The sequence below is a fragment of the Taurulus bubalis genome (genome assembly GCF_910589615.1).
Source record: "Taurulus bubalis genome assembly, chromosome: 12".
Classification (NCBI taxonomy): Eukaryota; Metazoa; Chordata; class Actinopteri; order Perciformes; family Cottidae; genus Taurulus; species Taurulus bubalis.
In genome coordinates this window covers 12,628,063-12,650,122 of record NC_136600.1, presented here as the reverse complement: position 1 = coordinate 12,650,122, position 22,060 = coordinate 12,628,063, and the positions used below count along the sequence as shown (strand labels likewise).

General features: G+C 40.7%; 3 protein-coding genes across 3 annotated transcripts; all 3 read right to left on the bottom strand.

Annotated features, from left to right (window-relative positions):
* Positions 1 to 4,408: 4,408 nt before the first annotated feature.
* Positions 4,409 to 5,352, bottom strand: LOC306745267 (uncharacterized protein; the record flags this gene model as incomplete). Its single annotated transcript, XM_079228020.1, has 3 exons — positions 4,409 to 4,614; positions 4,763 to 4,882; positions 5,298 to 5,352. 3 exons carry the CDS (start codon positions 5,350 to 5,352, stop codon positions 4,409 to 4,411), a joined length of 381 nt encoding a protein of 126 aa, XP_079084146.1.
* Positions 5,353 to 6,591: 1,239 nt separating this feature from the next.
* Positions 6,592 to 12,927, bottom strand: tektl1 (tektin like 1; the record flags this gene model as incomplete). Its single annotated transcript, XM_079228019.1, has 8 exons — positions 6,592 to 6,819; positions 8,661 to 8,774; positions 8,866 to 8,961; positions 9,075 to 9,241; positions 10,106 to 10,256; positions 10,923 to 11,027; positions 11,693 to 11,977; positions 12,634 to 12,927. 8 exons carry the CDS (start codon positions 12,925 to 12,927, stop codon positions 6,592 to 6,594), a joined length of 1,440 nt encoding a protein of 479 aa, XP_079084145.1.
* Positions 12,928 to 14,616: 1,689 nt separating this feature from the next.
* Positions 14,617 to 21,674, bottom strand: LOC306744342 (uncharacterized protein). Its single transcript, XM_079226962.1, has 9 exons — positions 21,591 to 21,674; positions 21,192 to 21,338; positions 19,209 to 19,286; positions 17,930 to 18,034; positions 16,831 to 16,980; positions 16,526 to 16,681; positions 16,212 to 16,307; positions 15,323 to 15,514; positions 14,617 to 14,745 (listed from the first exon to the last, which is right to left on the bottom strand). Exons 1-9 carry the CDS (start codon positions 21,654 to 21,656, stop codon positions 14,641 to 14,643), a joined length of 1,095 nt encoding a protein of 364 aa, XP_079083088.1. The 5' UTR covers positions 21,657 to 21,674; the 3' UTR covers positions 14,617 to 14,640.
* Between the last annotated feature and the right edge of the window lie 386 nt (positions 21,675 to 22,060).

Here is a 22,060-nt window from a genome sequence, read left to right as displayed (position 1 = left end):
AATTTCTCCAAGCAAAAAAAGAAACTTAACCTTTTTGTTTTTGTGTTGTAGTTGCAGGACTTCGCCGTAGTTGTGGGGACAGAGCTTTCCACAGACATGGAGCAGTGCATGTAGAGATCCTACAAGAGATCAGAAAACAATATATTTCCAATCAGTTAACGATTTTATAGTCTTTTAGCATGGTATTAAAACAAAAACCGGACCAGCAAAGAAATAAGACAATTTTGCACAGGTGATAACTTGAAGCATTTTTGCTCACCTGGTTGGTCATTCCCATGAAGTAGAAGGAAGCCACGGAGAATCTCACAGCATCTCTCTTGTATGGGATGAATCTGGAGGGACTGTCCTTGCTTTCAACCATACAACTTCAGAGGGAGAGAAAACCTGACTATTACAATGCTATTTTTTTTTTTTTTAAATAAAATCTGAGCGACAATAAATATTTTTTATATATATATATATATATATATATATATATATATATATATATATATATATATATATATATATATATATATATATATATATATATATATATATATATATATATATATACACTCTTCAGTTTGTGGGAGGGTGAGGTGTTTATTACCCGAAGTTTTGCACGACTGGAAACTGAGGTGTGGAGGTGTGAGATTTCTTGGGAGTTGCGTAACACAAGTGCACGTACAGTCTTTTGTCTCGGGCCATGGCCAGAGCATTTGCCTGAAAGTACATGGACCTCCCGAGCATGTACCGATGTGATGGCGAAAGCCTTTCCCAATGAGCTGAAAGGCAGAAGGAAGCAGCGTTAAAATGTTAAGACTGAGAGAGAGTGATTTTTAAAAAACGATTTGTTTGATGATATTCAAAGGCTGAGGTACATGGTACCAACTAGAATTGCCTTAAAAAAAAAAAAGAGGAGCAGTGTGTAGGTTTTCCGGAGATGTACTGGCAGGAATGAATTATATTAATTAGTATTATTTCTAGTAGTCTTGAAAGGATAAACCAAACGCTCTAGAGAACCCGTTTTGACGTTGCCTGAAGGCCACTGGTGTTCTCCGACATGCTTGGAAAGGGAAAGATGAGCGGAGGGATATTCAGTTAGATGCAATCTGTAATCTCACCACTAGATGCCACTAAATCCTACACACTGGCCCTTGAAACTCTAAATTTGTATTTAATCCTTCAATTGTTTTTCTCTGCCCATTTTGGAGTTGGCATGTTTATTGGTACTTTAGTGTCAGAGGACTTACTGGAATTTTTGTAATAATACAAATATAATTTTTTTTCTATTCCTTTTTACCAGATGGGACCATTAAAAGGGCCATGGCCATCAATCCATGTTCCAAAAGTTCTAAATGCAAGGACTCTTACGCTAAACACTAAACGCTAAGACTTTTCAAGAGCCCATAGAAATAGGTTGATAAAACACACTTTTTTGCAGGGTTTACCATTTCGAGGAGTCAGAATGAATTTTGCTCTGTTCTTAGTTGGTGTGAAGATCTCATGCAGCGGCATCTTTGGCATGTAATCGGAGTATTGGTACCTAAATATTTAAACATATTCAGATGTAATAAAACAGCGCCAATATAGCATGTCTATGTTACAGGTTGAAAAAAAAAAAAACATGCCACAGAATCTCATCTGGTCTGGTCTGGATCCATCTCACCTGTTATAGTAGCATGCAACAGACCGGGTAAAGGGCACAGCTCGCCTGATTGGTCCTTGGAGCCTTAAGGGATCATATTGTAGCGTATTTGAATAGGCCACTTGGTTATTAATCATCTGCAAACAATAAAAATCAGCTACATTGTTAACCTTGCTCTAACAAGACTTGGGAATCTAAATCAAAGTATTGGACGAAGTGAAATTAGTTCTCGCGAGACCACAAATGTTAAACTAAATTTGAAAAATCAAGGGATGACTGGAGCCATTAAGATTCATCCTCTTTGCACATGGATATTTGAACCCAAATGTCATGACAATCCATCCAAAAGTAGCTGAGATATTTAATGTGGACAAAACTGGCAGACTGATTGGCCAACATTGCCAGAACCATACCATGGCTAGAAATAAGTTATTACAATTTATCCTGAGGGGGGAATAAATGTCACAAAATGAATGACAAACCACCCGATAGTTGTTAAGACTGTTTTTTTTTCTTAGTTTATTTTTAACGTATCAATTTGTTACATTGTTTCATACATTTTATCAGGGTTTTTCTACCTTAGTTAATCTTGCTTTGTTGGGCCTCACTGTTGAGCTTTAAGTCGTGTTATTGCCTTTTTGTTGCTTTGTAAACGCTGTCTTTAAGAAAGTGCTACGTAAATAAAGTTATTATGATCAACAAAATGTGTGGGATAAATCCTATGTGAACCCTGAAGGTCTACATCAAATTTGGTGCCAGTACATCATTTAAATGTTAAGGTATTTCAGATTGGACCAAAGTGGTGGACCCCCAAAGTAGACCTAGATTCCTGCCCCTGCAGCCACCTGGGTAGCATAAATAAAACATGCACACATGTTAACATGGCTAAACTATTTTAACACAGCTGAACACATTAGGCTATCGCCAAAGCTCACCGCGCGTTTGGTTCCACACATGCCAATGTCATATTCAAAATAGACGTAATCCCTCGTGGATCTACTGGCTCGGCATGTCCCCAGTTTGAGTTGAGAGTCCGATTCACCAGTGCCTAAAATGCTCCTGTGCACCTGCACGAGCATCTTGTTGAGCTCGCACGACGTCCTCACGGAAACACCCGAACCTTGGGGCGGACTGGTGTTGGCCCGAACCGGGAGCAGGACTTCCCGGGCGGGCTCCTGCCCGGTGCCTCTGGACGGAGAGAGCTGCTCCTCCTCCAGCAGCAGCAGCCCGGAGTCCAGAAGCCCGGGAAGGTGACGGTACGGCGGCGGCGGGAGGGTCGGCGCGTCCCTGCGGGAGACGTTTCTCGTCACCTGGGTCGTTTGTTTGAATGCGTCTAACGTCGGTAACGTCAGCTGCAGCATGAACATCAGTAACGGGGAAACCATTTTTATTTTCCGGTTTAACAATTCAACCTTATCTGAAATGTCGTCACTGATGACCTTCTCCTTCGTTGAGGCCTAATCAGCTGCACGTGGGAACGAGGAGCACGCAAACGGAAACAGAGTGGCGACACTCAACTTGATGCGAGTTGTCCAACTCCTAACAGGTAACTAAACCCCTTGATATATCCTTCCTCCGTTTGTGTGACAAGTAGGTTGATTCTGTTTTACCGTGTAAACCATTTTTAAACCCGTTTAATATCAAGAAAAGCACAAGTGGTGGCTTCTTTCTAATCAGGCAAGCCAGTTTCCGGTGAGCTCACTGGGACATTTAAACGGAACAGAGCTATAATTAATTATTAGTTATTATTAACAACACCTGTGGTTTTCCTGCTATGACAAGTCCAAAATAGCTTAAATGATGTGAAAAGGGTTTAGAGAGCATTCAATTATATAGCGATAAGTAAAACATATGCAATGTATCCTTTTTGAAAAATCTAATGGGATAATGTTAACTTCTTCATTATGCAATACAATATACATTACTTTTAGTTAGTATAAGTTTGTGTACTAAAACATATTCATTATTTTGTTTTTGTTTTTTTAAAGAGGTAGGTGATATTGACTTAAATATAATGCAACACAGAATTTGACCCCCCCCCCCAAAAAAAATTAGGTCCAAACAATGTTTCTTATACAATTCTGTCAAAAATATAAATAACATTACTAATAGACAGCATGGCAATGTTCCTACATTTTCAGGCAAGTATGCAACATAATGGGACTCTCCCTCTGTCATGTGACCACGGCATTATTCGGGTGGAATACCATCTTCTTAGTTCTGGAGTGATGATCGGGAAAATGGAAATGTATTTCTCAACTTATCTTTAACACAAGGTCTATTGCTTCCATACAGTTGAACTATTAATTTGGGCAAGCCACATATCTTCTGAACATTCTGACACTGAAATGTCATTTATCAGACCAACAAATAGCGAAAATTCACCTTGTTTGCAACCTTCCTGTGTCAGCAACAGAATCTTGTGAGATTCGGCAACTAATGCATAGCAAAATAATTTTCATTATGCTAAATATGCTTTCAGCCGTGTAAATATCAGACGTTAGTAAAATAATCTGCTTTTATCCATCCACACATTTCCAAACGAGATGGAGTGATGGAGAGAGAGAGAGGCCAACAAGCAATGACCACCACTTGGGCGACAGGAGGTGTATACCATTTCAAACCCATGGTGGAGCTTGTAATGTGATATCCTTGTCACAAAGTATCTTTGGTTTAGCACAGATTAGTCCACTTAAAGTAATTGAGCACAATGTCAGTCCATTAGAGGGCAGACTCCACCTCATGTGTGTTAAACTAGTTCTCAATGTTTTTTTCAATTCACCAAACTGAGTATGAAATAAGAAGTGAGAGTAGTGTGCCAGTCCAGTAAGGGCTCGCAGGTATTGCAGCATCGTTGCACAGGTGTGTGTTGCAGCATTCATTGGTGAAGGTGAAGTTGAGTCCCATGGTGTGTTTTTTTCCCGTGACTCCACACAGGGAGGGCAGAATGCAGCTCTTCTCATACAACAACACACGGAAATCTCCTTTAAAACCATCAGAAACATCAGTTTAGAAAAGACTTGCAGATACTCGCTCAAAATAAAGCACATTTCCCTACGTGCTGCAGGTCTCGGTTCTTTTTCTCAGTTTTGATTTATTTGAATTTTGTTCAGTGACTTGAGGCACTCTCACCTTTCTCACCGACAGCGCTGCTGGACAGACAGACCTGCCCGGGTGGACACATGAGAGGGAATCTGATGCAGTCCAGAGGTGAGATGGCAGGGAACACGCAGGTGTAACAGAAGAGGGGAACTGAAGGACAGGCATTTTGTTTAAAACGACAACATTTCTGAAGAGTTTAGTTTAGCAACTGAGCTTAAATTATGATCCAAAACATGGTCAAATTGTGCAATCCGTATAGGCTCAAAGAATATTATACAATTACCAGTGGTAATGGGTTTCCTTGTCTTATGTCATAGTAAGATTATGCATTTGAAGACAAAATGTGGACAAAACATATTCTCTATTTTTTTGCAATTGATATATAGCTTAATCAGTTGATTGAGAAAATAATTCCCAGATTATTCACCTCTAAAAAATAATCGTTAGTTGCATTCCAACTATTTTCTATTGCTGCAAAAGATAAAATATGTGTTGGCAATAGCATGCATGTTCGGCGCATACGTACCCACAAACAAACACACACACTTGTGATTTGTTCACTTACCCACAGCAGGAAGTAAGCTAAGGAGAAGCAGAGAGCAAACCAGCTTCGACATCATTGACTGTTTCTGTCCCACAGGGAGGAAATATGCTTGCAGCTTGAATTTTCAGCGGTTTAACGTTGTCTCTTACTTGTTATATTCTAGAATAAACCCGCAGTTTTCATCCCAATCGCAATAAATCTGTTCAATTCTCCATCTTTTTGGATTTAAGTCAGTTTCCTCTAGGCTTTCTGATCTTCCTTAGCTGACCCAGCTGCAGAGATCTGAAGGTAAATCTCTTCTGGTTTCTCTTGATATTCGGTTTGTGGACTCCCAAGAATCTCCACACCCAAACTTCTCATTCAATTAGGCTGTTAGGTTCCTGGTGACAGTCATGACTCTACAGCGCTCACTGTCCTGCAGAGAATAACCCCATTCAGATGTGAGAGAAACAATAAGGCTTTGTGAGTGAACTGCCTTTGAGTTTAGGTTGAAAACCATATAAAATGTCCACTTATGTCACGCTTATTTTACAGACATGTGGCGTGTACGAGGGTAAAACAGTGCAGGTTTATTAAATCAGGTCTTATTTCTTAATGAAAGACGTTGAGTTTGGAAGGAGGGCTGTCAAGTGACATGCAGTCCCATGACTAGATATCTGAGCAGGTCAGAACTTTCTGGAAAAGATGTTAAATTCACAGAAGTTTTTTGTTCATAACATTTTACCTATACTTTAGTTTAAGTAAATACTTTAGTTTAAGTAAATAAATGTGTTTGTGAAAAATCTGATAATCTTGTGAGATAAGATAATCATATTATACACTATTTCCTTTCTTCTTTTTCTTTTTTTCTCCTGCATATAGAAGGCCATTGTTCCCATCTTGGCTATGTTTTATTGCAGTAAAAATAACCAAATTAGACCACGATGAAATGATTATGGCAAATATTTCTTGAAACACTGAAATAACAGTTGGCTGGTTCCTGCCGCATCAGGGAAGATTTTGTCACATACAGATACAGGTCATTTGTCAAAGCTTACTTTAGTTACTGGAGAAAAAGCCTCAGCACTTTTGTTTGAACTTTAATAAAATGTCAGTGTTTAATACATTACTGCACAAGAGGGGAAAAGAGAAAATGTCCAGCTCCATGTGTGCGGCTCAGTGCGGGATCATGTGGTCAAGAGTACACAAGAGAATGTCTGTATACCTTTTGGACACAGTGCATCACATTTTAATCGTCATGAACCAGTACATTTTGCACACGACTGCCTCTTTTTTCTCACAAAGCTCACTTTTCTCTTGCATGTTTGCAGCAGCTCTACTGAATACAAGACAAGAGGGGTTTGCTTCTGCACGCCCCCTGCTGGAGGACAGAAGGCATGGCTCGCTTGTCGACCTGCTGACGCCTCATGCGGATGACCGCAGCATCCACCTGAGCCGCCCCTCTCTTGCCGTGCTGGTCGTCCAGCAGCTGCAAGCAGGTGCGCTGCAGTCTCGCCATCTCGCCCTCGCAGGATGTTAGACATCGCCTCAGCACTGCGCTGCCCTGAGACACACACACACAGGAAATACATTTAGCTCGGTTTGCTTTGTTTAAGACAAGAGCAGCAGGCGACTAAAGGACAGATTAGTGTTCGACCACTGGATGTTTAAAAAAAAAATATAGTGTGAACATCTACCATGCATGTTTAGTGTTTGTCTTTATTTTCACACACGAGGTGAGAAACTCCTATCGTATATGAAAGACAACTTCCAGATAAGTTTAAAGTTTGTTTACTGTTATTTCCTGTATACAGGTCAGTGTTCACCTGACCTTATTTGTGTGGAGGCAGTTTCAAGAGATGAGTCCTGGTTTTGGTTTGGTTTAGATTAGTCATTCAGGTTGTTGTCTGTAGAGGTGTGATTGCAAGCTGACATATATCCCCTTTTTTCAGAAAGGTTTGTTTGTCAACTGACTGTTTACAAATTCCGGCACCACTTTCTAATAAGACAATCTTTATAATATATAACTTGTGGTTAATGGCTTTACAAATGCCTAATAATCAACTAATCCAAAATTTAAACGTCAGTAATAAATAATTTACAAAAACAACTAGTAGTTTGCCAAATTGTGAAAAGATTAACTGGAGCTGCACGAAATAATATTGTTTATAGTATCACAGGATCAGAAACCTATATGTAATGGTAAAGGTGTTGCTCTATGGAGTGTTTTACCATCTTTCGGTTCAGTCATGCAGCTGTTTTCAGCTCAAAGGCTCTGATGAACTCACTGCACTAAATAGCCGGCAGACACAGTTAACAACTAGCTGTTGAACATAGTGGAGCGTTGAGCAGCTAAAGACCCAGATATTTCCCTCCGGGGTTGGTGGAGACCAAGACAGAGCAAAAGGGAGAGTGAAAATTGGACTTTAATTCACCAAGAGGCCACACTCCTTTCAAATGTTGCTCTGTAACTATTGGACGTGTAAATGGACTGTTTGGCTCAACAACTGATTTTGTCAACGTTGTGTTAAAAACTGGTCAAGGGACCCACAGTGGCCAAAAAAAGATAAATGAATACTGCTGCAAATAGGTTTGTTAATAAATATAGTGTGTATGTATGTGTGTGTATATATATATATATATATATATATATATATATATATATATATATATATATATATATATATATATATATACACATACATACACACTATATATATATACACATACATACATACATACACACTATATATATATATATGTGTGTATATATATATATATATATATATATATATATATATATATACGTATATATATATATATATACGTATATATATATATATACGTATATATATATATATACGTATATATATATATTAGTTTTTTTTATGTATAATTAATTGATTAAGGTCTGCATGCTTTTTGCCAGAGGATAAGTGGTCAAACAATCGGAGGGTTCTTCCTCATTAATTAGAGTTAAATAATAAAATAAAGATAAATACAAATTGATAATGAATAAAAATAAACTAGTTACAATGACTTATTAGTGATCTCCAAAGCATTGATAATGTTTTCATTAAGAATACATAAAGCCATTATTAACAACTCAAAACCCTTTAAGGAAATATGAAGAAGACACATTTCTATTACAATCATTTATGAGTGTGTTGACCTTGAATAAGGAAGGTAGCGCTGTAGTAGCACTTTAGTGGCACTTAAATGACACTGATAGCACTTTGTGGTTTAACTTTGTTGAAGATTGTACTTTCGTGATTCCTGTTGTTCTGAGTCTGTACTCATGGTTGAATTGCACTTATTGTAAGTCGCTTTGGATAAAAGCGTCAGCTAAATGTAATGTAATGTGTTTGCATGTATATGGCTCGATATTTTGGTCAGACTAAACACCTGTATGAGATGATCAGCCTCAGGTAACTGTGTCCCTGGATGTCTCTGATAAACCTGCACCAGAGGCCTGTTGAGTTTCTCTCTGGACTGCACGTCCCCGCTGTACACCGGACCCTGTAAACACACAATAACACAGGGAGAACTTCACCTTGTGCATTATCTCTGAATCTCCAATAAATCCACGGATCCTGTTCCACAAACTGACCTGCAGTCTGCCGTGGCTGTGACTAATACAGTTAATTTCCCTCTGCTTGCGGAACATGGCCTGCCTGGTGGCTGCAGACATCAAAGTCAGGTTTTGCTACAAAAGACAGAATTAAATGGAAACTGTGTTAATATTCCGATACCCAAAATGGTGTCGGAGTATTTTTGTATCGCATGCAAAGATGTTTAACACGTTATATTTGTGTCCACCTGCAGACTGATTGTCTCTGCAATTTTCTTCACCAGGCCATCGTTGACGGTGCGGTGAACCGCTTTCTGCCTGCTGATGGCACTCGTCAGCATCTGCCTGATGTTTTCCCTCAGCAGCTGTGACTGGTTGACTGTCAAAGTGGACGACTCTAAAACCTGTTCACATTCTGCAGGCAGATAAGTCAGTGATCTAAAATGTGATGTTTTATTTAAACAAGTTATGGTGGACAAGTGAGTGTTTAACAAGTAGGGGACCTTCTAAAGTAAATAAGCCCTTCCTGCATCTCTTTTGAGAGTATAAGCAGGTATGTTGTTAGGGGCAGTGTTTATTAAGTACACAAGGGATAGTGGAAGTTATTGATGAAAGTATGTATTCTATGTTTTATAGACAGATACTATGATAATAATGATCAAGAAAATAAATATTTACACTCTGAACATATTCAGTAGTTACTCAGCCTGTTGTAAGACACAATAAAGGACAGCTACTCATGCACAGATCATAATTACATTTTTGGTTCAAAAGCAAATTCATTTAATTAAATAAAGTGAAGGCACAGTTTTTAGCCATGCTCGCTATGTGGCTCTAGTGGACTAGAGTTCCAAACTGAAAAACACTGTTGGATGGATTGCCATGACATTTGCAGCAGACATTTGCATAGGGATAACATTTAAATAATAATAATAAAAAAACTAAGATGGTAAACATTAGCATTGTCACAATGAGCAAAATTAACACACACAGGACCTCTTAAACTAATTTCCTTATTCTAAAACTCTACAAATACCGATGTTACCATATTGACTTCACTAGGCACATCTTTGAATTTACTAGTTCCAGTATTTGTATTGTTTTTTTGTAATTAATTATTTTCAGTTTTTTGGGGTCTTTTGAAGATTCCCAAACATCAATTTTGACTTGACAAAGATCAGTAATTTCTCATTTCTCCTCGATAGCTGCTTTTTCCTGCTGCAACAACACGTGTGCAGGCAGGGATTTGATACCATTTCACTTGATGTCCTGAGTGTACCTGGTGTAAAGGGGCTGGTGGGGTCTGTTTTGTTGAAGGTCTGAGCGGCGCTGCCGTGTCCTCCAGCAGAGCCGCTGTGAGGCAGCAGCTCCAGGACACGAGCCCTCTCACTGGCACAGTCCAGCAGCTGTCTGCTGCTCCGACTCAGGGCCTGGAAGACACGGAGAAAGGGCACAAACAGGACACATTAGGGCTGCAACTAACGATTATTGATTCATCTGCTAATTGTGAGACAAAGAAAAGCAAATTATCACACTGAAACTAGAATATACTGGATGTATTTTTCCCTTGAAGGAATTACTCAAATGATGAATAAATGATCACAATACCAATTAATGAATTATTTCAGCTCTAGAACAAATGTCGATGAGATAATTGTAAGCCGGTGGGAAACCTGTTGACAAGCTTATTTAAGTCAGTTAAATGTAATTTAAATTTAAATCAGATTAAGTCAAATCAAGTGTTTGGCTTCCAGGTAGAATTTACTCCAAGTTCACTTGAACTGTTTTTCTTATAAAGAGGGTTTTATTGTAGTGAATAACATAATCATAATGGGTCTTGGCAGGTACGCATTAGAAGTAGTGCTACGTGATTTTACTTTGCATTCATATCATTTGATCCCCGTTCAAAAGGAAACTTTAGGAGGTTATTGGTGCGTGAAGGCTTTGGCAGCGTTGTCTTTCCTCCATCACTCGTGCCAGTAAATCACATGGAAGGGCAAGTGGAAAAAAGAGAAAGAAACAGAGACACCGTGGGGGTGGGGGAGCTTGAAAGGAAAATGAGTCAACCGATGCAGAACAGTGACGTTGTAAATCACCTGGAGCTGGGTCAGTGTGTTTTTCAGCGTTCCCTCCAGATCTTGTTTCAACTGGGCCAGCTCTCTTCTCTCACACGACAACAAGTAATCAGCACCATCTCTCTCCTGCAACAGAGTGGACCCGTCAGAAGACACACCTCTCTTTAATCTGGCAATGCCGAACTTAAATGAATGAATCCGTCTGTTGTAGCATTTACACGGCGTCTGCTGTTGGATTAAGTAATGACAGTGAAAACCTAACATACTTTGTAGTACTTATTGAAAGGACTTTAAAATGATTCAATATTAGCTGTACTTTGTCTGAATAGAAGAAGTGTAATAATAATGTGTGAGGTGCGTGTGGATTTTAACAAAACTTTTGTATTTTTCCTACAGGTGAAATCCACTAAACATTACCTGTGCAGAAGATATACTAAGAATTGGCTAAACTATCTATTTATTTAAAATTAAGCTATACATCTATTATTGTTGTCCTTAGATAAACAAGGACAAAAAGCTATAGGGATTGAGACCAAAACATTAAATATTTAATTCTGTGCAAATGTTAGACAACTTCAGCCCCGACTCGTGTGCAACACCCAGTCTGATAACCGGACCCACAAGGAGAAAAAAACACTGAATCATTTATCGCTTCACGGCTGCTGTTTTGTTTTGACCTTCCTGTTGAGAAGAAACGGCAGAAAGAAAGTTTCTCCATGGCACCACTCGCACTATTGCCCAAAGAATAAAGCACAGTGTTGAGAAGAGCAAAGAGACGGTAGTAAGCTTACGGTCTCTGCAGCGGACGGCCTCCTGGTCCTCCCCTCCGAGCTCCTCCTGTTGACGGTCAGATCGGTCCTGAGGCTGCGCAGCATCCTCTCCAGGTGACCCCGCTCCCTCTCCAGCTTGACGCCCTCCTGGGTCACCCTGCCAGCTTGCCTGCGCAGCCGGCCCTCCACCTGCCGCACACCCCGCATGTACTCGCCGACCACGGCGACACTGGCCCCTGCACACTGCTCACGCAAGCTGGAGGGCGGGAACGGGGCCACGGATGTTCTTTGGGAGCCACGAGGGAACTTCAGGAGAAAGTTGGACGACAATGTCTTAATGTCTGAGTGAGTGATGGAAAGTTATTGAACACAATTGCTCAAATATCGTGCTTATGTGTGGTACTTCACTCAGTAGTTTCATTTTGTGCAACTTTTTACTTCTACTCCACTACATCCTTTTTACTCACTACATCATAATATTGTGCTTTTTACAATATTCAATATTAAACAGCTTTAACAGTTACTTTTCAGATTAAGATTATTTCCAAAACACATAGGAATATAGGATTTATAAACTGAACTATGTTGAAGCATCCTCAATGACAATCCAGTAATGTAATTAATGTACTTTGCTCTGAATATAGCCTTTCAGTATAATGAATGTACCTATACTTTTGATTGCCTACTTCCTATATTTAACTGTACTTTTCAATGCAGGACGTTTAGGCTACTTGTGGCAAGTACATAACTGTGATACTTTTAGATCTACAGTATATATATATATATATATATATATATATATATATATATATATATATATATATATATATATATATATATACTTCTCCATCTGAAAACATATTACCTCATCCTAAAATCAGTCAGACCAGTGAAGTGCTCTCTGCTCCCTGAGGGCAGCACATATTGGGATCATATCTCTCTGCGCGCCTGTGTTTTCTCACCATCGCTCCTGTGGTTTTGGGCCTTTGCATCTCATTTTTGCAGACGCAGTCACGACTCTCTCCGCATTCCACCGCTGTGATCTTATCTTCTGCCGTTTCCGCTGTGCCGCCCGTGCGCTTTGGGGTGAAGCCGGCGGTGGCGCTGCAGCTCCCTGGCCGGCTGCAAGTCCCGGACCGACCGGCTCGAGTCTGCCGCACCAGGCGCTCCGCCCGCCGGATGGAGCCGACCGATGCATCGCGCCAAGACGTCGGTCCGATGGTGACGGAACCGAGGGGCACTGACTGGACCTGCATTCCTGGACGTCCACTTTCCTTCAGCCTTTGTCCCTCTGCATGTGATGCACCTTTCTAATGAGTGAAAACTTTGTGAGAACTGTTGAGGATATGAGCTCCATAGCAACAGTTCCTAAAGTAACCAGAACCTCAGAGCCATTAGGTGATTGGCTAGAGAGGAGACGGCAGAGGGCGCTGTCATTCAACACCGGCTCTCCATATAAAGCCCCATCCATCTCCCACAGAGAGGTGGTTCAGAGTTGAAGCACATCTCCAGGTTTAATCATCAGCACAAGCGATTAACAACCATAAGATATCTGGTTCTTTGATGGAAAAGTCAGACTTAAAAAGCATGTGAAATTAAACAATTTTAATAAGTTAACTAAGATTCACTGTGTGTTTCGGCAAGAAACATCCAATCACAGAGCTTATACTTCTGTTTAATGACCAATGGCAGGTGAAAGAACAGGTCATCAGTTTACTTACTTTATTAAAATTTATTTGTAAATACATTTTAGGAACTTTACTGTTGTGTTTGGTTCATTCATTTAATTCACTACTTGGCTGATTTTCTATAGCATCGGTGGGAGAGGCTCATGGGTATTGTAGGCTTTCGATCAGCTATGCCAGAAGGAAGCACGACCGCACATGATTGAGAAAATAGTTAAAACACCTATATGATCCTTACATTATCTGGGATATTTATATATATTCCAGACTATACATTAGACTGGAATTATACCTTATATGATCACATGTGACGAAAACAATTGTTTGATTGATCGTTTAAAGACAAATGGGGAAAAAAGCCTTCCGGTACCAACGCAATCACCAACCGTGTATGATAGTTAACGAAATAACAGCGTCTATAGACTTACTGTAGATCAGAGTGTTTAATTCTCTTGAGCTAAAAAAGAAAAACATATCCAGTAACAAAGTCCCACACTAACATTACAAAACTACAAATTACAAAAAAAAGTACACATTTAAGATAATAGAGCGGTTAAAAAAAGAAAAAGGAAGTGACATAAAAGCAGAAAAGGGGTTAAAATATTATTTTGGTCCAAAACGATTCCCTCCAGGAGTGCTATGATAGCACTGTAAACAAAAATGACAGTTCTGTACCGAGAAAGTGAAGACCAACAAAAAATAAAGAAACTGCAAATAAGTTACATTTTGATTTAAAGCATTTCATACCCACGCCTGTCCTAAAGTACATAATTAATGTAACTTAGGATCCACTAACAATCATACCAGTTAGAAATGTTTGCGTCAGCAACCCTACTGCATGAAATTAAATCCAATCAAAGCCTCATCATTAGATCCATTACATTCAAATAACTAAATACAGTAATCTGGTGATTTTTAAATCAAGTATTAGACATCCAGTTATAAGCAGCTAGACTTGACATCTCTCCATACTGAAAACAATCAGGTTGTCGGACTCTCTTAAGTCTGAATTTACTGATTCACTCCAGAGAATCAAGTTGTAACTGTGGAAAATTGACAAAACAAGCCAGGAATGCAAATGCAAACCTAAAAAAAAAATAAAAAAAAAAAAAAAAAAAAAAAAAAAAAAAAAAAAGCAGAGATAAATATAAATAGACTTAATTTTCACCACGATAAATATGCTGGAGAGGCAAAAAGGTGGCGCGGAAAGTGCAAAAAGTAATCTTCTTCCTCTTCCTACTCCGTGCAGTTAGTTTGCATCCCGTCAGTACAGTCGTCGCCCTCTCACAGCGTGTGCTTGGTGGTGGTCAGAGGTTCACGTTTGTTCTGCAGGTTCTGCTGCAGCTCTCGGAGCAGATTGTCACGCTCCTCAGCATCCAGCAGGATTTGCTATGTTGAAGAAAAATTAAAAGATCTCAGTCACCATATCTAATCCAAGTATTCACAATGAATTTTTAAACATAATTGTTTTGCGGGATCTATTCATTGTTGTCGTTTTATCCTTTACTTTAAGTGTTGCACTTTATGCTTTTGCTGACCCACTTTTATTTTGTTCTTTTACACTTCTAACGCACTACTATTGGTGAGAAATACAAAATTTCGAACTCCAACTAATTAAAAAATGTATTTATGTCACAATATTTTTTCCGTTGCAATTTGAATCTTCCAAGTCCAACTTAACGTCTTCGAACATCTTGTTTTGTCCAACCAAAAGCTAAAAAACATTTTGTTTGCATGTAAAGACATCTTAAAATTCTTACAATATTATGTATTTATTCTTTCTTTTAGGGGGGCCCGGCACGGAAGAAAGGTGAACATGGATAGGGTTGTGATGTGTGGGCAATACAACGTGTACATCTCAGAATATTTCAGTGTCACACTACTAATATCTGGTATAATATATTTTAAATAAAGAAAATGTGTCTATGAATATTGAGACAACAAGCATCAGATTCCTGCACTTTACCTCTATGAGTTTGTCTCTCTTCCGCAGGTTGTCCCTCAGTTTCCTCTCCTCTCTCTCGCTGTCCTCTCGGTTGTTCTGCTGGGCTCTATCGGCCTCCTTCTTCTTCTTCTCCTTCGCCCTCAGCTCCCGCCGAGTGTCCCTGAGTTGATCAGTCAGAGAGGAGACCGTCTGACTGTGACTTCCCTGCTGAATCTGGTGAAAAAGGAAAAAGAAGGGTTAGAAAGGCACAGATGCTGTGTTGTCTGTGTGTGTGACAGTTAGCTAAGCTTTGCATAAAGACTACAAACTCCGCACTAGAGCAGCAACTACCTATGAGTTATTGAGCTTAATATTGTTTTTTTATGAATTGTTTTATCTATGAAATGTAAAAAATGTCGAACATGACTTCTGATCCTGACAGGTGTTGTTTGGTTTGACCCCAAACTATTTCATTTAAAATTACTTCTGGCAAAGAAAAGCAGCTAATCTTCTCATTGGAGAAGTGGAAGCAAGATCATTATTTTAGGGTTCTTTTTACAAATGTTGCTTGAAAAGAAATGACTGAAACAATGAATTAATTATCAAAATAGTTGATTATTATTTCTGTTGATCGTTTCAGCTGAACTCCACACCCTGCAATCATGGTCTCGAGTCAAAAAAATAAATAAAATAAACACACACACACACACACACACACACACACACACACACACACACACACACACACACACACACACACACAGTTTTCCGTCACATCTAAAGTTCTGTAATACCAAAGTCTAAATCATCTATAAAAGTGTTCTGTTTAAGAAGTTGAAAAGGGGATGATTCTCAACTCGTAATGTGTAGGCTGCCTTTTATAAAACATGTTAAAATGTCTTTCAAATCCCTCCTCAAGCTAATATCTCACCTGCACCATGTCCTGGTACTCAAGCAGGGCTGTGGTGAGTTTGGTGACCTCCCTGCACAAGGTGGCGCCATTTCCCTCCGTGTCTCCTGCCAACCCCTGACAAATCACAGTTGGAGAGACCATGGATGAAAATGACATGTTGTGAGCAACAGTTTCCCTCATAATAGAACAGAGAGAAGGAAAGCTCTGCAGATTCATTTCAACAAGGTGGACAACATTAAATGACCACTCATGTAACTGTACATCCCTTAGAAAAGTGAGGGAGACAGGCCTCTCCTCCCATTCTAGCCAGAAGTTACACCCTTGTACATTACCTGCACGTCTTTCTGACAGCTTGCCAGCTCCTGGATCAGAGCCTCCTTCTCCTGCAGGACAGTGGCGAGGGCACAGTCCCTCTGTCTCCACACCTCCCTCTCTTTTGCCACCTCCTTCAGCAGTCGCTCTTTCTCCTCCAGAGCCACTCGCAGGTCCTGGAGATGCCAGAGACGAAACACAGTTCTATCTAAACAAAATGTCCGAGTGCTTGTAGAGGGAACCGTGTCTGAATATAGTTGGATTGTGTTTTGAACTGCAGCGCATGCACTTCCATCCCCGGTTTCTAATGTGAGTGTGTTCCTACGTTGAGAATATCCTGGTTGCACTGCAGCACGGTGTTGAGTGTGTCGAGGTCTCCCTCTCTGTCTCTTCCGGCCTTCCGCAGTGCCTCGATCTCTTTCTCCATGCTCTGCTCCTTCTCAGTCGCTTCGGACCTCAAAGTCTGCAGGGCGGCCTACAGATCACAAAACTTGGTCATGCGAGACAATTTAGATTTAAATGCAACGTCTGTAGAGCTGGAACAATTAGTTGATTAACTGATGGACAGAAAACGTCAGCGCCAAATATTAAGTACATTTTCAAGCAAAAATATCAAAAACATTGAAGACGTTGTTTTTGACTTTTGGAAGTTGTAACGTGCATTTTTCACTATTTTTTTAAAGTAAAAATAATAATAAAATTCGCTGTAGTCACTCTGGAAGCTCCTCCTTTACTGCCGCATGGAGCAGGTCCAAGAAAACCTCTGGTTCAACCACTTCACTATGTACAGTTGCTGGTAAAGCAAACTCAGCTTATTTCTGAAAGAGGTGAAGAAGCATTTATCCTGTGAAAAACGGACTTATGCTGCCTACACACTGTTCACTACTTATCAGATCAGGGTTCATCAAGTGACATTTTTAATACCAAACAGAATGTTAATTTCAAAATCATACCGGCCACAATTTGAAAAGTATAAATGGGAAACCAGTAACAATATGGTTGTTTTCAGTACTTCTCAAAACGTTTTCTATCTGTAAACATCCAAAATCGTAATCTGCATCAAACATAAGATGTTGGTCTTTGTGTGATTTAATGACAGAATGGAGTTAACTCAAAACATAGTATTTAATGTCAGCCATAATCCTTCCACACAGCTGGAGGAAATTGCTGAAATACTACTGCTGGACTGATAAAACTTCCTATAGGCCTGAGGTAAAGAACAAATACCAATCACAAGACCTGCTCCGCAAATACAAAAAACTCCAGGGAGCGCAGCAAGGAGTCTGATGACTATCAGCAAAAGTATGTCTGCTCATGCCGATTACCACTACGCTCCAGTGAGACGGTCATACGTGTCATCAGAAGCACACCCAACAATAAGCACGTCAATAACCAAGGTGGAAAAGGACAGAGTCGACTCTCACCTTGTTGTCAGATTGAGTTTCCTTCAGATTCTCAGTCAGCTTGTTGGCCAGCTCTGTCCCCGCTCCTTCCTCCACACACAGTTTTCTGATCAGACCCATGCACTCCTGGAAGAGAGGAAACATCTGTCTGCTTCGGGCAAAATGAAGACCGTAATAACCTGGGCAGTGAAGTGAAGCACTGTAAAAGCCACCGCCAATCGGATACGTATGCAAAAAGAGAACCACTGCAAACATAAATCTACAAGCGTCATCAAACAGACGGCCTCCTTTATTACTCGTCTACTTTAACTCAAATCTGTTCAAAGCCACAAGACTCAAATTAAAGAAAACTAAAACTCAACTCTGAAAACTGAATGTTGGCGACACATTTGTTCCGACATTATGAGACATTTTTAGGGGCGTGTTATATGTTTCCAACTCACTGTTCTTACTGCATATAAAAAGAGCTTAGATTTGATGTACTTCCTTAAATGTCAAACTATTCGCACATTTGCTTTCTTGGCAAAAGTTCGAGGAGAATATTGATACCGCTCTAATACCTGTACAGTATGAAGCTACAGCCAGCAGCTGGTTGGCTTATCTTAACAAACAGACTGGGGGAAACAGCTGGCTCTGTACAAAGTCAACACTATCTGTCTACCAGCCCACTAACTGACACGTCACAGTGTGTGTTTGCTAGGTTTGAACAGAGCCAGGCTAGCCGCCCACCCCTCCTTTCCAGTCTTTATGCCAAGCTAAGCTAACAGGCTGTGGCCTCATATCGGGTGTGGTATTGATCTTCTCATCGAACGCTCGTTATGAAAACTGAAAATGTTATTTATTTACATATTAAAAAATAAAAGAAGCCGTGAGTGTGACACCACATAAAACCACAGGTAAAAGTGCAACATCGACACTGGATTGCAGCCTATTAAAGATTATCAATAAGTGACTGGGATCCAGTCAAGCAGCCTTGACGGTCCTGTTTGCTTCCACCACCTAACTATCACGTTCATCCAGAGTGACTTACAATGAGTGCAACATTCCAATGAAGTCTCTGCTGTAAATCATCAACCTACCAAGTAGCTAAAGATAAAAAAGCAATCATAATCAAAGCTTAAAATTGTTTTTGTTAAAACATACTTCAGTGTCACCGGTACAATGTCGTGCATAGACAAAGCAGTTTTGGCACTGCCACTTTAAGGGCGCAGACAAATAACATTCCTCAGCTCCAGCCGCAGAAGCAGATCCCACTGCTGTTTGCATGACCGAGTCCTGTCTCCCCCATCACCTCACCCACCTGGATCACGCGCTCCCGGCTGTGCAGAGAGTGGCCAAGGCTCTGCAGCAGGGCGCTGCCACCCTCCTCCTGGAGCAACTGGAGTAGAGAAGGAAAACAAAGGAGGGAGGTTTCTTTTACATGTCAAACTGCATTACTGAAACAATTCTGGAGTAAAGCTGAGAAAATTATCCTCCATAAATCTGAAAAGGTCTGGGTTTAGGTGCTGCAACTACATTTTTTAAATCATGTCAGCACAAACATATCACATTTACTTTAACGTAAGATTTAAAAAAATACATTCATACGCTGAGTCTCCAGGTCAGCCCTACATTGAGGGGAAAATTCAATAAAGGAGTGCGCAACCAATTAGGTCTCAGGGCTCCTGTTGGTGGTAATCGAAGCACATTTATGAGGCGTTTCATACCCAAACTTCCCACTGATCATGAATATAATATCCACAACTGTTTTCATTAGTGTGAATTGAATGACCTGTAACTAAGAATCGTTGGCGTTTGTTACTATGTGCGACTAAAGCCTTCACACTGGTCCTTTAAAATCCCAAACAAGGTTTCTCTTTGTCACGTTTGGTTTCCCCGCCTGAAGATTTGAGGAATGTCTCTGCTGCTTGTCAGTCAGGACATGTAGCGCTCTGTCATTTTTCTGCCTACTGTGATCTTGGCCACATGGATAATTGCAAACGGCAAATTTCACTCAGCTGCAAACCTTTATGGCGCAATATCTTATTTTTAAAATCGGCCTTTGAGACAGGGCAGACAGCGGCCGCAATCCTTTCAATTGAGAGTTTGCCAATCAGTCTGTTAGTCCCAGCTGTCACATTCAGTTCAGCATAAAACTATGCACGATACATAAGGTTCACATTACAGTAGGCTTTAATTCATGACAGAGGTTATGATTTTTAATGATAGCAATGGACTGAATCACAGCTGAACTGACAAATTCATGAAAAAACAAGTGCTGAACACTTAATGTTTAAACCTGCAGCTGCTCTCACAAACAACTCATTAATTCTTCCTAATATGCAGGACGAGGGGTGTTTAGCTTTGTGCTCCCATGAGAAGCAGGGATCAGGTCATGTGGAATACAAAGCAACCGAGACGCTATTTAATGATATACTCTATCATAAGACTGCTAAGCTCCGGGCAAACTCCACCGGTCGGGGAGGATTCCAGAGAGGAGAGAGTCTGTGTGTGTGTGTGTGTGTGTGTGTGTGTGTGTGTGGCTGTGTGTGTGTGTGTGTGGCTGTGTGCGGGTGGCTGTGTGCGTGTGTGGGTGGCTGTGTGCGTGTGTGGGTGGCTGTGTGCGTGTCTTTATCTGCACCTGTAACAAGGAAACGCTGACACACCCTTCATTGGACACAAAACCGTAGTGCACCCACCCTCCATTCCTTTCATAATGCTGTATTTGTGCCATGTCAACATTCGCGGTGTGGTTTTGGAGCTGTTTGGACATGTGACTATACGATGTTACACGGTGTAAAAAAAAAAAAAACACAGCCTGTTTTTCTTGTGTAAGGGGAAAAAATTTTTGGGGATGCAATTATTTTATTCATCTTATATTACATACATTTAGAAACTATTCATGTTTAAATTAATATTATTTTTAGGAGCAGTTCATTGTGGGAAACACACTTATAAATGTATTGTACAGAAGGTTAGGCCTAGGCCACTTTTGAACACGTATATATATATATATATATATATATATATATAAAAAGAAACGTGTAAATTTGGCTCTTTGTGGTTTAATTGCCACTATGATATACACATATGGGCACCCAACTAATGTTTAAAGTCAGTATGTTATATTTTTTAGCTTCAGGAGGTGTTGGTAGGCAGATTTGTTACCTTTGGACAGAGCAAGGCTAGCTGTTTCCCCCCTCTAAGCTAACTAGTAAGGGAGTGAACACACTTCCCAAAACTACTCTTTCAACATATAATCGCCTCCAAGTGGAGTGTGTGAGAGGACAAACTGAACACTTACAGGGACCCAGTCGTCTGATCCATTGATTTCAGTGTGTTGGCCCCTCCCATGTTTTAGCTTGGCCTCCAGGGTCCTGATGTGGGCCACAGCTTGGTCCAGCTGGCCTTGCAGGTGCCTGACAGCATGGTGAATCCTGCCAGTAGAGCCCTAAAATGACAGACGATTTGGCTGTGGTATTATTTAGTAAAAACAGAGGTGAAATGTGTAGCCCTGATCTTGTTGTATTGCTGGACTGAACTCGGTTGCTCCCGGATTACCTGTTGCAGCACACCGAGTCAATATTTACAATGCACACACACAGCATTTGATCAGTCATATACGAATGGATTAGTCCTTCCATTCGTATATAGTACACTTTAATAGTCGCGGGCATGCTCAGACAGGAAGGAAAACACTCACCTCGCGATGAAGAGGCATGAACTCATCCCTCAGCTCTGACAGCGCAGCCCCGTCCACCTCATCCATTCCCTCCCCTCCGTTCTCCACACTCCTGAAGCGCAGCGCCCTGTTCACCGAGGGCGACGGTGTCCCTCCACCTGTCCCCGAGTACTTCCTGTCCAGAATGGGGATCCTACTCCCCGACGGCGAACTGACCGACGTCCCTTCAATGCCTTTCAGCTCCATCAGCAAAAAGTTGACCGACCGAACACCCGGCGGGTCAAACGGGTCGTTGCCATCAAGAGAGTCCAGAGACTGAATGGACTCTGTGCGGGAGGACGCCTGTAAGGACACAGTGGACCCCGCCAGGGAGGAAGGGCTGGAGCTGAAGGATGTCACCCTGTGCCAGTGGAGGGGCATGCTCTGGGATTTGTCCCGCGACAACGCCAACGGGGAGAAGGGTTGGAGGGGCAAACGGCGAGGGATTCCAC

What these genes read in the sequence shown, in the direction of transcription:
- LOC306744342 (XM_079226962.1), bottom strand. Translation starts at nt 21,656, where the DNA reads ATGGATGAGGTGGACGGGGCTGCGCTGTCAGAGCTGAGGGATGAGTTC. An exon ending in TCATGCCTCTTCATCGCGAG is followed by an intron (nt 21,339 to 21,590) that starts GTGAGTGTTTTC and finishes CTGTCATTTTAG; the next exon opens with GGCTCTACTGGCAGGATTCA. An exon ending in GCCGGGAGCGCGTGATCCAG is followed by an intron (nt 18,035 to 19,208) that starts GTGGGTGAGGTG and finishes CCTCTCTTCCAG; the next exon opens with GAGTGCATGGGTCTGATCAG.